Source organism: Cervus canadensis, chromosome 3, assembly GCF_019320065.1.
Source record: "Cervus canadensis isolate Bull #8, Minnesota chromosome 3, ASM1932006v1, whole genome shotgun sequence".
Classification (NCBI taxonomy): Eukaryota; Metazoa; Chordata; class Mammalia; order Artiodactyla; family Cervidae; genus Cervus; species Cervus canadensis.
In genome coordinates, this window is record NC_057388.1 from 24,456,752 (window position 1) to 24,473,916 (window position 17,165).

The 17,165-nt window shown below is 36.4% G+C and overlaps 1 protein-coding gene across 3 annotated transcripts in view; it reads right to left on the reverse strand.

Annotated features, from left to right (window-relative positions):
* Positions 1-3,879: 3,879 nt before the first annotated feature.
* Positions 3,880-17,165, reverse strand: part of SNX13 (sorting nexin 13) — a 153,203-nt gene continuing 139,917 nt past the window's right edge. For all 3 annotated transcript variants that reach the window (XM_043462781.1, XM_043462782.1, XM_043462783.1), the window contains 6 exons: positions 16,967-17,128; positions 15,441-15,512; positions 12,775-12,920; positions 12,436-12,504; positions 10,716-10,828; positions 3,880-7,383 (listed from right to left, as the gene is read on the reverse strand). In XM_043462781.1, the coding sequence (XP_043318716.1) occupies positions 7,136-7,383; positions 10,716-10,828; positions 12,436-12,504; positions 12,775-12,920; positions 15,441-15,512; positions 16,967-17,128 (810 nt within the window). In that variant the 3' untranslated portion in view covers positions 3,880-7,135. The remainder of the gene's footprint in view (positions 7,384-10,715; positions 10,829-12,435; positions 12,505-12,774; positions 12,921-15,440; positions 15,513-16,966; positions 17,129-17,165) is intronic.

The following is a 17,165-nucleotide window of genomic DNA, read 5'->3' on the forward strand; positions in this document are numbered from 1 at the left end:
TGATTTAGGTCATACCTGAAGAGTCTAGTGGTTTTCCCTACTTTCTTCAATTTACATCTGAATTTGGCAGTAAGGAATTCATGATCTGAGCCACAGTCAGCTCCTGGTCTTGTTTTGCTGACTGTATTGAGCTTCTCCATCTTTGGCTGCAAAGAATATAATCAGTTTGATTTCGGTGTTGACCATCTGGTGATGTCCATGTGCAGAGTCTTCTCTTGTGTTGTTGGAAGAGGGTGTTTGCTATGACCAGTGCCTTCTCTTGGCAAAACTCTATTAGCCTTTGCCCTGCTTCATTCTGTACTCCAAGGCCAAATTTGCCTGTTACTCCAGGTGTTTCTTGACTTCCTACTTTTGCATTCCAGTGCCCTATAATGAAAAGGACGTCTTTTTTTCGGTGTTAGTTCTAAAAGGTCTTGTAGGTCTTCATAGAACCGTTCAACTTCAGCTTCTTCAGCATTACTGGTTGGGGCATAGATTTGGATTACCGTGATACTGAATGGTTTGCCTTGGAAACGAACAGAGATCATTCTGTCATTTTTGAGACTGCATGGAAGTACTGCATTTCGGACTCTTTTGTTGACCATGATGGCTACTCCATTTCTTGTATGGGATTCCTGCCCACAGTAGTAGATATAATGGTCATCTGAGTTAAACTCACCCATTCTAGGCCATTTTAGTTCGCTGATTCCTAGATGTCAACATTCACTCTTGCCATCTCCTGCTTGACCACTTCCAACTTGCCTTGATTCATGGACCTAACATTCCAGGTTCCTATGCAATATTGCTCTTTACAGCATCAGACCTTGCTTCTATCACCAGTCACATCCACAACTGGGTATTGTTTTTGCTTTGGCTCCATCCCTTCATTCTTTCTGGAGTTATATCTCCACTGATCTCCAGTAGCATATTGGGCACCTACCGACCTGGGGAGTTCCTCTTTCAGTATCCTATCATTTTGCCTTTTCATACTGTTCATGGGGTTCTCAAGGCAAGAAGACTGAAGTGGTTTGCCATTCCCTTCTCCAGTGGACCATTCTGTGTGACCTCTCCACCATGACCCGTCCGTCTTGGGTGGCCCCACACGGCCTGGCTTAGTTTCATTGAGTTAGACAAGACTGTGGTCTGTGTGATTAGATTGGCTAGTTTGTGATTAGATTGGCATAACCCTTTCACCTGAATCTAAATCCTGCCATGTTTTCACTTCTAGGCTTCTACACAAGGATAAATCGTAAAGATCTTCAGTGCAACTCATCACCTTCTACTAGCCACTTCTTTGGATCATGGTATACGGCTGTGCAGAAGAGAGTCAACATAGCAGGTATGACTCGTCCTTTGAAAGGTCTGCTTGTGACGCTGGCCTTTGTTCTCAGGTATTTGAGAACTTAGATTTTAGGGCTATTCCTACCATTCCCAAAACTGATACAAGTGGCTCACCATGTGCAATCTGTTTGTACATAACACATGGTTTGTGTGTGGAACATGCGCTTTCCAGCATTTTGGTGTGTGTCAGGCAGTCTTGAATGAGCTTCCTTGACCAACCACGTTTCACACCTATTGTCACAAGTCATTGCTAGGGGGAAATTAAGTATATCCTGCAAGACTGCATTGGGAGAGAACTTTGTAAGCTGGTGGCCAGCTTCCCTCAAACTTAGTCACGTGCATCCTTTCCTGTTGGTCTTTTTCTGTATCGCTCTGCTGCAAGAAGTCTTTACTCTATGAATAAAGGCACAGTCCTGTGAGCCCTCCTAGTGAATCATCAAGGGGTGGTCTTGGAGCTTTCCAACAAACAAGTAGACCTATTGTTTTATTCCACTCAATGACATGTAATAGTTCATGTTTACCATCTTAATTAAAATGTCACATTTCATACAATTCTCATACACTGTGCACTGGTAAACAGATAAAGTAAGTATAATTTTCATTCCATTAATTTTTCGTGTATGTGAAATACCAAGTTGTTGGCTGCTGCCTTTGTTCCTAGATCAAACATAGCACCTCCCTATTATACATGGATCAATGTCTCACACACATTTTAAAAGCTGACCTGTATTACATTTCTCTCTCCTTTGCATTTCCTACTACCTTGGACTGCAAGATCAAACCTGTCAATCCTAAAGGAAATCAATCCTGAATATTCATCGAAAGGACTGATGCTGAAGCTCCAATACTTTGGCCACCTCATGCAAAAAGGTCATTTGAAAAGACCCTAATGCTGGGAAAGATTGAAAGCAGGAGGAGAAGGTTGGAAGCAGAGGATGAGATGGTTGGATGGCATCACCGACTCGATGCACGTGAGTTTGAGCAACTTCTGAGAGATGCTAAAGGACAGGGAAGCCTGGCATGCTGCAGTCCATGGGGTTGCAGAGTCAGACATGACTGAACAACTCCTTGATCAGGCTTCCCAGGTGGCTCAAATGGTAAAGAATCTGCCGGCAATGCAGGAAACCTGGGTTCAACCCCTGGGTTGGGAAGATCCTCTGGCTGCCCACTCCAATGTCCTTGCCTGGACAATTCCACGGACAGAGGAGCCTGGATGGCTTATAAAGAGTCCACTGGGTTGCAAAGAGTTGGATGTGACTCAACAACTAACACTTCACTTTTTGATCATATCAGGAAGATCCTTGGGCAAGTACCTTTCCTCCTCCTCATGAGACAATACTCTATTATCCCTCACTGAATTCATTATTCTGGTATCCAGAGGCAAATTCAACTTCAATATGTGCCGTTAATTTTTCAAATTCTCCTTTCTTTCAAACACTGAACTCTGCATTGGAATGATAAGTTTAAAAAAAGCCAGAAAAACGAAAACAAAACCCCCCACAACACTGTGTCCTAAATCCATTGGTTTTCTTGTCTCCTTTCTATTTCCTAATTTAAAAAGGCTTCACTTTGCTTTCTTCTCCCCTGAGGTGAAGAGGAAGTCTTAGTTGCCCAGTCATGTCCGACTCTCTGAAACCCCATGGACTATATAGCCCACCAGGCTTCTCTGTCCATGGAATTCTCCAGGCAAGAATACTGGAGTGGGTAGCTATTCCCTTCTCCAAGGGATCTTCCCAACCCAAGGATCGAACCCGGGTCTCCTGCATTGCAGGCAGATTCTTTACCATCTGAGCCACCTGGGAAACCCATTCATAGACAGTTATAAGAAAAGATTCTATAGTTAACTAAGTTTGGGAAGTTTGAAAAACAAAGTTAAACAGGGTTCTTTATTATATAACTTTTTAGAACTTTTGATACAATCATTTGAATTGTGAAGGAAGATTTCAGGGTTTTGGATAATATATAGATTTGCATAAGTTACACAGAAGTATAAAACTATTTCTTTAGGAACATCTTAAAGGGGTCAATATTTTACAGTAAGTATTTCAAAAAACAATATGACTGCCCCTGTTAGAGGAGGAGTAATCACACTGATGTCTGAGAAGTCTGTGGATCTAGATCCAAGATGGCTGCAAATACTACGACCCATGAGGCCGAGCTACATTGCACAGTACTGAATCTACTGCCTTTAAAACTGAAACCTCATAATAGCAGGCCTATTATGAATTTAAAATGAGCTCAAACAAAAATTGTTAATGGATTACTTATAGATCTTTCCCTTTATGGGAAAATTATAATTTTGTATGTAGGGAAGAATGAAGTTTCTTTAACATTGAGGTAGTAAATTACTTGCCCCATGAAAGGAAAAAGTAAATTTAGTTTGTTGTAGTAAGTCAGTAATCACCCAGTAGTTTATCCATCAACCTGGAACTTGAGTTGCTTGATTTCCAAATTGAAAAGAAAGGAAAATACACACAGATACTAAAGGTAAGACAACTGAACAAGCACTTTTTAAAAGTAATAAAAATACATCACTATGAAATAAAATTCAACAAAAAGGTTTGTTAATACTTTATTAGTATTTTCTAATGGACAAAACATAATGCAAACCAAATAAAATTTTAAGTCTTTTTAGTTCAATAAAAATAACTGACATTCTGATTGCTGTTTCTTCTTTGTTAAAGAAGTATTGATAGAATAGTTAGGCACACAGTTGACACTTATTGTACAATGATATGCACAAGTTATCTTTAAACAACTGTAATCCTAAAATGTGCTCTTTATATTTTTCCCTTGTAATACAGGAGCCATGCTCCTATAAGCAAAATTTACTAATAACAAAATAATTTTACAAGGAGTGACAAAACGACTTTTAAAACAAGTCCTTAAATAAAAGGATGCAGCAACAACGGAATGTAAGTTGTTGGGTTAAGAAGACAGTTTAACTAGATCTCAAAACATTAAAAATTCATTTATTTTACAATTACTCAAATACACATGCATTAAATGAAAATATTGCACAAATTAAAATTTTAGATTGTGAAATTTTATATTGTTCTTAATTTTTTAAAAATTGGTACACTTTCTAGTAGCGCTTAACTGTTTGATTTTTTTCCAAACACCTGCAGCACAAACTTAAAATGAAGGAACTACTATATTCAAGAAAGTTTTAAATGTTTCTTAAAATAAAAATTAAGGCTAACCAAGTGCATCCATTGGTCAATGGCACAATTGTTTTCAGCAACTATTCAGAAAACCCTAATCACAGGAAATGCCCATCTAAGTATTATATTTAAATCATACAATCAGTTTTTTAGAGGAATGAACTGTAAGTTAGTAGTGAAGGTTTCTAAATAGTTTATGTTACCTGAAAAATCAGAAAAACTCAAATAATGATTAATTTTGAAGGTTCTTGCCTAACGGCACCACTGACTTAAAAACACATTCAAAAATCAAATATCAGAAGATATAAAGCCTTTTCCTGTATATATTCATATATGCAATAAATGCATTAAATGTAGTAACTTTATTAAACATAGTACACTGTACTTGACTTATGGGTTAAATATTTTACACACAGCTCGACCAAATCACTCAAAAAGTATCTCTAATTTTAGCATGACCACGGCTTTCTCTGATGTAAAACATAGATGTGCAAAGAGAAGATGCACAACCGTTTACATAGACTACCATTTGATATTTCTGCTTTTGAAATATAAACTCTTTTAAACAAAAGTTATTTTAAAAACCCATTTACTCTAATAGTTTTTGGTATGACTGCAGTTATCTTGCAGGGCTTCATGAAAATCTGCGATCCTGCATGACCTTTCCCTGGTTGGTGGCCAGTGCTCCTCACATTATCTAGAAATGCTTTTTCACACGTACACAGTAGACTCTTACATGAATCCTTCTGTTCACTCTTAATATTTACTTATGTCAAAAATAGACTGGGAATGGGCAGGGGTGTATCTGAAAATCATTGCACTTACGGCCATGCTGATGCTTCCTACAGACATGTTTCACATGTTTCTTCTAAAGCCTGGGGCAGGAAGATACATTGAGAAGAAATATTATTTCTTCCACCAGAGTCAATAAAGATCTTTTCTCATTTGGAAGTTTAAATGAAAGGGATTTAATGTATGTAATCCTGAAGACATGCAACACAGGCTGAATATATGCAAACTGTAAGTATGCATAACAGCATTATTAATAAATATGATTATTATCATAAAGCTTTAAAGGAAGGCTTTATTCTATCAGGCTTTGCTTCGTAAGTAGGATCTCAGCAAGAACAAGACAATAACATCTTGTTCCAATCTTAAAACTCCCAAACAACTGGGATACCAATACTCTGTCCCTTTATCTTAAGCACCCGGAAGTTCTTTTAACACCAGCATCTTGGCTCAGTGGTCTGATAAATAGCTTCACTATTATAAGGTTTTAGTGTTAAATATTTTTAAAACAAAAAACGCTGAGATACCGAAACACTTAGCCAGTGGAAGTTAAACTATGCAGAAATCCTGCATATAAAACATATGAAGACTTCCAAGATGGACAAATGGAGACTGAGAAAACTATAGGAAATGCAGAAGCTCCAAAACTGGAAAAGGTATTTTGTTGTTGGTATAAAATTATTTTAGGGTCTTAAATGTATACACCGAGGGGTTTTGCCAACTTGCTTTATTTAGTAGAATTTTACATTATGCAAAATATAAATAAAAGCATATTTTAAAAAATATTATAGTTCTGTTTTCATTATTTATTTTCATATATGTACACTGTAATAGAGTTAGGAATTTGTACGTTTACATATGACTTATAAGCTCATTTAATCCTTTGATTTGCTACTTTTGCAATCACCTAACGTATGTCTAGATCACACAATTTAAAATTATCATAGAGTAACTTTCAACAGAGTACTTCTTATTTTTTAAATTTCTGTATTTTAAGAAGTATTTGGCAGTTCTTTCAACAAATTCTAGCCCCTATTATATAATCAGTAATCTCTTAAAGAAAGCTGTAATAACTTCAAAACTTAAGAGCCACCATATGCTTCTTTTTGCACATAGAATGCCAAAATAAAACTTAATTATGAGTACCATAAGAGCAAAATAGAGCCCTTAAGACATAGAAGAATTACTTAAAATCTGTTTTCTGCCAATGAATAACAAATCCAATCAAACTTTGGTTGTGACTGGTTTTATTTTACACTAGGTTTCTATGTCATGAAAACAAAAGTATAATTTGGATATAATGTCACTTCATACTTTAAGGGCATTCTGTCATTTTCCCTAGACCTGAAACAGATGTTTCAAAGATCATTCACCTGGCTAATCTACACTATATCAAAATTCCGACAAAGATATACAAAACCATTATGCAAAACAAACCCCTCCCAACAGTACATTGCACAGTTTCCCACTGTTAAACAAGTTAGCCAATTTATCTGTGAACCATTGTTTTGTGCTTTCCTTAGCTCTTACATATACACTCTGGCACTCTGTCATTGCTGGAGAATGCTGATTACTCTGAAACGGAAGAAACCAACGTCCTTCTTGCTTGAGCTGTAGGCAGCATCCTCTCAGTGTTGCAAAAATATGCACCGAATCATTCAAGACACAGAAACCTCTCTTGGTACAAGTGGCTGGGTTACAGACAATGAGGAGGAGAATGGCAGTCACATGGATGTATTAATAATCTGTTCTGAGACACTAAGAGACTGGTGCAGACACACAGTATATGAGCTAAGCCCCAGAAGATCCGTCCATACCATTAGTCCTGGACAAAATGAACACCAGTTTCAGAGATTGGAGTGTCACCTTTTCTGTAAAGAAGGCGCTTGAGTAGTTTGAAGTTTCTGTTTATATTTTTGCATCTGCTTTGACCGTGAATGCAGTTTGTTGAAAAGTTCACGGAATTTATACTGTGGAAATAAGGTTTCCAAAAAGCCTTCCAAAAAGACATAAACCATTCTCCTATTTAATTGGTTGTGCTGAAACATTTCAAAAACACGAAGAATACCTTTCCGAGTTGTCTCAGCTCCAATAATGTGCTTCAGTTCATCTAAATAAGCAGAGGGGAAATAAACACAATTCATTATTCAAAGGAAGTACAAGACCAAAAGTATTCCAAGTTAAAACATGTAAAGTACACATGTGAGTAACTGACAAATAGCCAGTATTCAGTGAATGACCTTAATATAAGTTTAATAACTGACTTAAAACTTATATACGTCACAAGTATGCACGCACTTGTGTGGTATTGGGAGACAATACAACAATAGAGAAAGCAGGACCCAGACTCAGAAACCCAAAATTAAGTGTTATAATCTTGTCCCTTAATGTCACTCAGCTGTGTCCGACTCTTTATGACCCCATGGACGGCAGACCACCAGGCTCCTCTGTCTGTGGGATTTTCCAGGCAAGAACACTTGAGTGGGTTGCCATTTCCACCTCTTTGGGATATTCCTGATACAGGGATGGAACCCACATCTCCTGCGTCTCCTGCGTTGGCAGGCCGATTATTTACCACTGAGCCATCTGGGAAGCCCTGTCCCTTAATACCTATATAACTCACCCACCCTGAGTTTCTTTCCTCATCTGTAAAACGGGAATTTATAATAACCAATATCATTATTATTGTGAGAATTTAAAAGCTTTGATGAGATAAAGTGAAAAGCGATCTATAAACTCTAAAACACTATACAAATATTCTCCATCTAATGCACAATGAGAAATACTACAAAGAAATGTGGAAACTTGATCTCTGATTTAAAAAAACTCACAACACACTAACAGTGCATTGGCAGGATCTGATTGGTACAAACAGATAAAGGATTTAAGAACATGAATAAGGAAATGAGCACTAAGTGGGGAAAACAAACAAACAAACAAGACAGGCTCAAGAAATGGGGTAGTACGGTTTGGCTCAATTTTAGGATTCCTGTAAGAGAAAGTGGTGAAAAGAATGGAAAACTGGCAGTGCTGCAGCTGGCAGGGTGAGCACGTCTGGAGTTTACTCACAGGCAACATGAAGTCACCAGAGACACTTGAGTGTGGGAACATCAGTCTTAATTACTTATAATTAAGTAGGATCATTCTTAATTAATTTATAAACAGGGCCCCCAAAACAATACTTTATTGCTTTCAAAAGTAACATGCAACTCCCAAAAAGTATGTTTCTAACTAGGGTACAATATAATTTTAAGCAATTAGTTTTTAAATTCACTAAAAAACAGGTGAAGAATTCTGTATATATAAAAATACCTACTTTTATATCTTTCTTCACTTCCTTCAAGTCTTCATGTAAGTGTCATTCACTCACAACTGCAATTCACCTGCCACTCCCACTTCCCTGCACTGCCTGTCTCCTCGGCTCCTTAGCGCTATCCAATGTGCTGTGCTTCATCTATTCCTTTTGTGTGTCACCTGTGTCCCCCAGTAGAGTGTAAACTCTAAGGAGGCAAAGATCAGTGTGAAGAATAGTGTCTGGCTCATGAAATGCTCTCAGTAAATATTTATTGTATAAATGCATTAAGATTTCTTTCTACTCCATAACTGAGTCCACCTAAAGCACCATCTGGTTTATTCTAAAAGTATATTAATATCCTAGGCTACTGTTTCTCTTTATTTTTCTAAAATGTTATTTCTATAACTTGCTTTTTATCTCCAAATGCAACAGTATAGTCTATAGGGTGAAATAAATATCCATGTGGCAAATATCCAATTTAATGGACAGAAGAGAAAGTTGATTAAAATCTATAATGAAAATTAGGTTTAAAGAAAAACAAAATTATAGGAAAAGAAATAAGATATTGAGAACTTAAATACTTTTGTATTTCCTACATCCATAATTAAAACGTGGAGAAGAGATATCTAGGTATTTTAAAAGACATTTATCACCATAGGAGAAATCAACCACCCAACCAAACAAAACTTCTCTTACTGAGAGACGACAAATGGACAAAGTAAATATCTAAGTTAGTGAGACAGCAGAGTTCTAAAATAATTCAAATTACACCAAAAGAATGCCACTATGTATACTTTCTTTAGGATCACATTTTGGCAGAGATTAAGCATGGACCAATCAGTTGTTTCAAAGGGATTCTTTGAAGAAATGTTTGTTCTCCTAAACAGAACAAATATTCTTTCTGAAAACCTCATACTTCATTATACCTTATTAGCCCTTTCATCTGTCATGGGCTTCCCTGATAGCTCAGTTGGTAAAGAATCTGCCTGCAATTCAGGAGACCCTTGTTTGATTCCTGGGTTGCCGAGATCCCCTGGAGAAGGGAGAGGCTACCCACTCCCGTAATTCTTGGGCTTCCCTTGTGGCTCAGCTGGTAAAGAATTCGCCTGCAATGCAGGAGAGCTGGATTCGATCCCTGGGTTGTGGACATCCCCTGGAGAATGGAAAGGCTACCCATTCCAGTATTCTGGCCTGGAGAATTCCAGGGACTGTATAGTCTACAGGGTCACAAAGAATCAAGACACGATTGAGTGACTTTCACTTTCATCTGTCACAGATTTTATCATCAACTTCTTAAAATGTTTCAAGACAGCAAAGTAAAGTGGTTAAAAGTATAATTTTTATTGAATACAGTGGTTTCAAGGAACTCAAAGCTAACTCAGAGCTCCAATACTCACTCTTTAAACCTCGGTGTGTGTGTTTTAGTTGCTCAGCCGTGTCCAACTCTTTGTGACCCTGTGGACTGTAGCCCACCAGGCTCCTCTGTCTATGGAATTCTCCAGGCAAGAATACTGGAGTAGGTGGCCACTGGCTTCTCCAAGGGATCTGCCCAATTCAGGGATCGAACCCCAGTCTCCTGCATTGCAGGCAGATTCTTTACCATCTATTTGGTATTTACACTTAACCCCTTTGAGCTGATTTTTTCCCTCATATTTAAAGCTGTGATGTTAACAGCTTCCTAACTTTATAATATTGTGTGTGTGTGTGTGTTAGTTGCCTAGTCGTGTCTGACTCTGCAACCCCATAGACCGCAGCACAGCAGGCCCCTCTGTCCATGGGATTCTCCAGGCAAGAACACTGGAGTGGGTTGCCATTTCCTTCTCGAAAAGGAACTACAGAAAGAAAGAAAGTGAAGTCACTCAGTTGTGTCTGACTCTTTGTGACCCCATGGACTGTAGCCTACCAGGCTCCTCCATCCAGGGAATTTTCCAGGCAAGAGTACTGGAGTGGGTTGCCATTTTCTTCTCCAATATTGTTATGAGGATTAGTTAAACATATATGAGAAATGACTAGCACAATGCCTCCTAGTATATAAGCCATCAAATGGTAAATTATTATAGTCAAAAGGCAGCTAAATTTGGCATGCTCAATGCATGCCATAAATTTGGAAGTACAAATTGAGATTTATGCTAAAAATGTTCACTTACCTGGCATAATTGAAAGTAATTTAGTTTTTCCTGCAACTCTTGTTCTCATTCGAATACCTTTATCTCTGCACGGGATAGTCTCAGCTAAAATGCCATTTGGCCAAAAGGCATCTCTATTTAAGAAGATTAAATAAATTTTGTAAACATTTTCATTTTCTAATGATACAAGTTGGTAAAATTATTCCAATTTTCTACAGAAAACACAAATGCAAACAGAAAATGGAAACATTTCTGAAATTCTATATAGGTGTGATATTCAACTGATAGTAACTAACTGCAGGGTTTAATTTTATGTGTAAAAGGATATACACAAGAAAAAAATAACAAAAGTATGCCCTGGAGTAACTGCACCCACATCTTATAGCTGTGTTGATTACAACAACACACCTATATAATCTATTAATCCATATAATCCATATAATTCACCTATATAACCCATTCTTTTTTACTTTACAGTGTGCTGATCACTGTTCCCTAGTTCTTCAAGCCAAAGAGAGGAATTAAAGCACAATAACTAAGCTTCTACCTGGGGATCTGGTCTCAGAGAGAGCCTGTGCAGAACAGTTCTTAACTGACTGCACATTAGGAACACCTGGGAGCTTTAAACACTCAATGTCCAGGCCTTCCACCAGATGCATTAAGTCAGACTCTTTGCAAATAGGACCTAAGGATCAGTACTTTTTAAAGCTGTTCAAGTGATTCCAAAGTGCAAGGCAAGGTTGAGAATCAGTGCTCCAGAGGAACAACATTTACCCACCCTGAAACAGAAAGAACATGCCTGGGAAGGCAGTCCAGCTTTTAGAAACAATATGGTACAGTGATGAGAAACTCAGCTTCAGATTAGAGAAATTTGTTTCCCCAACTTTCTAGCACGTGAGCCTTTGGGCAAGCTGCTGAACTTCTCAAATTCTCAGTTTCCTTGTAACAAAATGGAAACCAAAATCCCTATCTCGTAAAGGAGGATAAAATCAGAAAGTGGCCATAGTAAAGTAGTTGGACAGTGCCAAATAAATATTGTACAATATCAATAGTTGCCTTCTTGTTTCTGTTACTTCAAAGGACATGATGCCAGGTATATTTGTGTTCTGCTTATCTCTCACTGTTAGAAAAGATGTTTATTTCTCTGCCGTGCCATGCATTCCTTGAAGGGACTGAATCTTACTTCTCAGTCCCCAGTTAAGAGGGCTGAGAATATTCTTGGAGAATTGACATATGAACTGGAGTATCACTGCTCTTAATTTTAACCTTTTCAGAGGTTCTAAATAAAAGAGTCTAAATAAAAATAAAATAAATAAAAGGGTCTAAATAAAAATTTAGACCATGGTCAGAGACAAATTTCTAAAATATCTCACTTAAAATCAAAGTTAGCAAATACAACAGAGAAAAATTAATCTCCAAAACTAGGTAATCTGATTATATGACCATGCCATGTCTATACCAATATTTCAATTATTTTAAAGCCACATTACTGTGATAAAATGTAGCCTAAGACCTAAAAGCTTTTTCATTTACAATTTTTTTCTATTCTGGTTTTAAAGAAAACAAAGATTAATAGGTCCAAGGGATAAGTGTTTATTATAATTTTTACAAGTCTTTTTGCTCATCAGTGATGACTAAAACCAATGTGATGGCCAGAAAGAAAAGGAACATGATAAAAGTTAGTGATAACAATGCTCAACTCTGTGCTACCTGCAGGAAGTGATTGTGTCTTAAGATATACCTGAAACGTTTCACTAAGTCGGCTACTTGCTCCGGTGAGGTCATCCAATCAACATGGTCAACTATTTTTCTGAAAGTAAAGAAATTTAAACGAGTAAGGTCAAGATTTTAGAAGGTGAATCAAATAAAGAAACATTACTTCTTTCATGGAGTAAGCAACTTAATTTGTGTGTAGATTATCTCTGAGAGCAACAGAATGCTTCAATAACCTTTTTCAAAGGCCCACAGAAAGAAATTCTGCTACAAAAGTTTGGGCAGTCTACTTCTAAAAGTAAAACTTTAAAAGCTAAGTAAGATCAGCTCTAAGTAGTTTTTTGGTTTTTGTTTTAAAAAGTGGTACCTATTAATAGTATCACCATATGTAGCTCTTATAAGTTGTTGAAGTAGGTTTTTGATATTCCTTCGCAACCACTGATTTCTCTCTTTTAAGTCGAACACTTCATCCATGAGAAGCAGCATTACCCTAAGAGGAATATTATCATCCACCTGAGAAAATAATGGGAAGAAATAAGATACATTTATTTGAGTTATCTCTCTCTTGTGAATGGCTAATTTTGTTGCTTTTACCAAATGATTACTACTACTATTTACAGGCTGGAGAGCAAGTTATACTATAGCCTTTATAACTGACTTTTTATTCTAATTTAGCAAAAAATACTTTTAACATCTGTTTTGACAGAAAACAGAATTTGACAAATCTACAATGATGAGTAAACTCCAAAGCTGCACTGAAAAAACTTCTCAAAGTGGATTCATGATGACCTTAGGATTTGGGATCTTTTAGTAGACTCTCTGCTAGTTTATAATACATGCTAGCTAGCCCCTCTGCCTATTCTCTGGAGCAGCTTTTTCAAAAGGACAAGATATTCTCAACATTTCTTTTTATTCAGTGGAACAAAATAAAATCTACACAGCACATTTTGCTTTGCTTCGTTAGTGAGTTGTACATATTAGGTATTCTCACAATAAAGAACCTGAAATAAAATCCAGTACACAGCTAACATTACAAAAGGCAGCTAAATTACTAGAATTTTCTTTTAATTTTTAACAAGTAAAAATTTGTACACTTTTATCATTGGCATATTCAATTAAAGATATAAAAAGTAAAGAAAGACAATGAGAATGCTTTGATGTGGAAATATATAGATAAAACAAGAAAGGTACAGATCTAGAACTGTAACAAAACTGCTAGTAATTGTATAATTCTTTGATCACTAAGCTACTCTTTTCTATTTCCTCATCAATGTTGTAATTTGAATACTGAGAAAACAGCATGAGTCATTCATTTTTCACTGTGTTGTAAACATTTTTTTTTTCCATTTATTTTTATTAGTCGGAGGCTAGTTACTTTACAATATTGTGGTGGTTTTTGCCATACACTGACATGAATCAGCCATGGATTTACATGTGTTCCCCATCCCGACCCCCCTCCCTCCTCCCTCCCCACCCGATCCCTCTGGGTCTTCCCAGTGCACCAGCCCCGAGCACCTGTCTCATGCATCAAGTGTGCCTTCTCTTTACATATCAAAAGTTCACGGCTTATCTACTCTCAATACTGCTTTATTTTCTGATCAAGTATATTCATGAGTTTAGTGCCACATAACAATTCTAATAAATTATAAACACTTAATGAAAGGTATAATGTTATGATATTATAACAGTACAACACATAATAAACATTCTAAAATGTTCTTGAAAAAACAAAAATATCATCTTTGTTTAAGACAGTTTACTGTAAAGAAATCCAATGAGAAACTGAAGGGGGATAATTATAACTTTAAAATAAATCTGCATAATAGGACAGAATATAAAGCATACGCTCAAATACATAAAATAATCTAACTTGTAACAAGGGAGAAACACACACTGGGAAAGCAGGCCTTCTCAGTGAATAGTGCTTAGGTTAGCTGGACTCCTACATCATTCTACACGCAACAATCAATTCTAGATGAATGGCAAACCTAAGTTTTGGCATGGTAAAGAAAAATGATGCTTGAAGAAAAGCATAGGAGAACATCTATGTGACCTTGCAGTAGACACAGATTATACACAGAGAATAAAAGCACACAAAGTGGAAGATATTTACAGTATACAAATGCTTGTATCTGACAAATAACCAATACTCAGATTATACAACATACTCTTACTAATCAAAGACAAAGACAGACAGCCAAGCCAACAGAAAAATGGGGGAAAGGACTAGACATATAAGACAGGACACTCAAGTGGACAACAGACTTACGAAAAGAGGTTCACAATTTTAACAGTCATCAGAGAAATGTAAATCCATATGAGATATGACAACCAGAATGGCTAAAATTAAAAAGGTGTAACATAAACATATTGAATTTTGGCAGGCTGTGAACCATTGAAATTCTCATGCATTGCTGATGGTAATGTAAGTGGTAAACAGTGTGGAAAACTACTTGAGAGTATCTATTAAAACTGAATATATTTATAACCTCTGGCCAAGCAATTCCATTTCTGAGTAAGAGAGAAACGTGTACATATTTATTTTATCAAAAGATACGTACCCAAATGTTTATAGGAGTACTGTTCATAACATAGCAAATAAACTGCATTATATTTACAAAATGTGGTACTGTAAGGCCACAAGAATGAAGAAACCACAATCACACAGAACATGGAAGACTACCACAACGTTGAACAAAAAGCCAGACTGAAAGGAGTACACAGCTTACAGTTTCATCTACATAAAGTATGAAAGCAGGGCAGAAGTTGGGGTAGTGGCTACCCTTGGCAGGGGAGAGGACAATGACAGCAGGAGAGCATCAGGGGCTCTCTGGGGTACTGGCGACCTTCTGCTTCCTGTTTATAGTGCTGGGTACTGGGGATGTTCAGTTGGTAAGAATTCATCAAACTTAATGTTTAAAATATGAGTACATTAATGACATATACATATTATACTTCATTAGAAAGTTAAAAAGATCTGCAAAGTATGACTGGAATTCCAATTGACTGCTACCAAAACAAAAATTAACTCACAGTATCATCAAGTTGAGCTGAAACTCGACAATGTTCAGGATCTGAATCAGTCTTTGGAATTAAAGGAGGAACCTGGTATTAAAAAAAAAGAAGAACAAAGTAAACACACTAACGCAGAAAATAAAAGAACACAAGATAATAAACTGAAACGAGTGTCAAATATAATAAAGAACACTAGATTTGATTCTGGGGACAATATATAAACAAAATTTATAGAGCATTAACAAGGTATTAACAATCCAAAATTAAAGACCAAATATAAAAGAGTAATTATTTCATTATCAACAGATTTTTTTTCCTTTAAAAAAAAAAGGATTCATTTTGAGTTGGAAGGAGATATTACTCATTGAAACCTCTATACTTTTTAGAATTTAAAGCTAAGAAACATTAAATGATTTCAAGACAAAAGTGAATAGCACAGTCAGAGAACAGAACTACAATCTTTTTTCTTCTATCATAAAGAGCCCTTGCAGTATGTTAACAGGCTGAAAGAAACTAAGTAAGTAATTGTCACATAATGTAAGTTATTGAGAAAAGGGACAGAAAGACCAATGCCAGCTGGTAATCATTTCTCAGTATAGGAAAGACACCAAGATCACCTGTTATAACCCTGCACATCACTGGTCAGGAAAAAGAAGCCTGCAACAGTTCAGTGACTTCTGTACGAAGTCATAGGGTAGTTACCGGCAGAAGCGGCACCAGACAACCCTCACTTCAGTGTTGGGGCATTGCCCCACGATTAGAAATTCAGATGGAGCATCAAGAAGACATGAGAGTTGATGGCAGAGTATGATTTACACACAGTATATTTTAGGAATTGCCTCTTACAATAAATAAATTCCATCTGTGTTTATATATATTTCCTCTTCACTGAAACATGATCTAACAAATAGAAAGTTCTAATACCTACATGATTTCTTTCATAGTCTTGATTATAACTTTAAACAACTAGGTTGAAATTATTTTTAAAAATGTACATTAGGAAGCAAAAAACTACTTGATTCACCAGGATCTACTACTAGCGTAATGAAAATGCTTCCAAGCAAACTCCTCTGTTCCTCTCACAGGCATCTACACACTAAGGACTGATGATGTTGAAAGACTCTTCCTGCCTTTCATCTCGTGAATCTTAATCGTGTGACTCAGGAGAAATTTTATGTTTGCTGATGAATACTAGTATGATTTACACAATAGCACATACCTGTTTTGCTATAAATTTTAACATTATAGAATGAATATGGTATAATGGAATAAAACAGTACAAAGAATGTTAATTTCACTAACTTTAAATGTGCTTTAAATGAATTTTTAAATTGTATTGCACTAGGGACTGAAAAGTGAGCACATTTTACAGTATCCACTTCTGATAATTAATTCTCTTTAGCTTTTTAATTCTTTATGAGACTATGTGTCTAGAGAGCTTTGGACTTACAAAGAGAAATAAGGTAAACCTAAGCAGGAGCTCAGTAAATCTTAGTTGACCTAAAAATCATTTCTTTCAGACATTACAGAAAACATCTTCTTACCTTGAAAAATGATTGCCTTATATCTTGACCTAATCTTTCTGACATTTTGCCCATGTTGTCTGACATTTTAGTCATTCCCTCCGCCAAGCTATCAGGAAGGGATTTGACTGCATTTGAAACATTCCTCATAGAATTTCGAAGTGGATTTACAAATGTGTCCATCTAAAGGGAAAAAGATATTATATCATGACTTCACTGT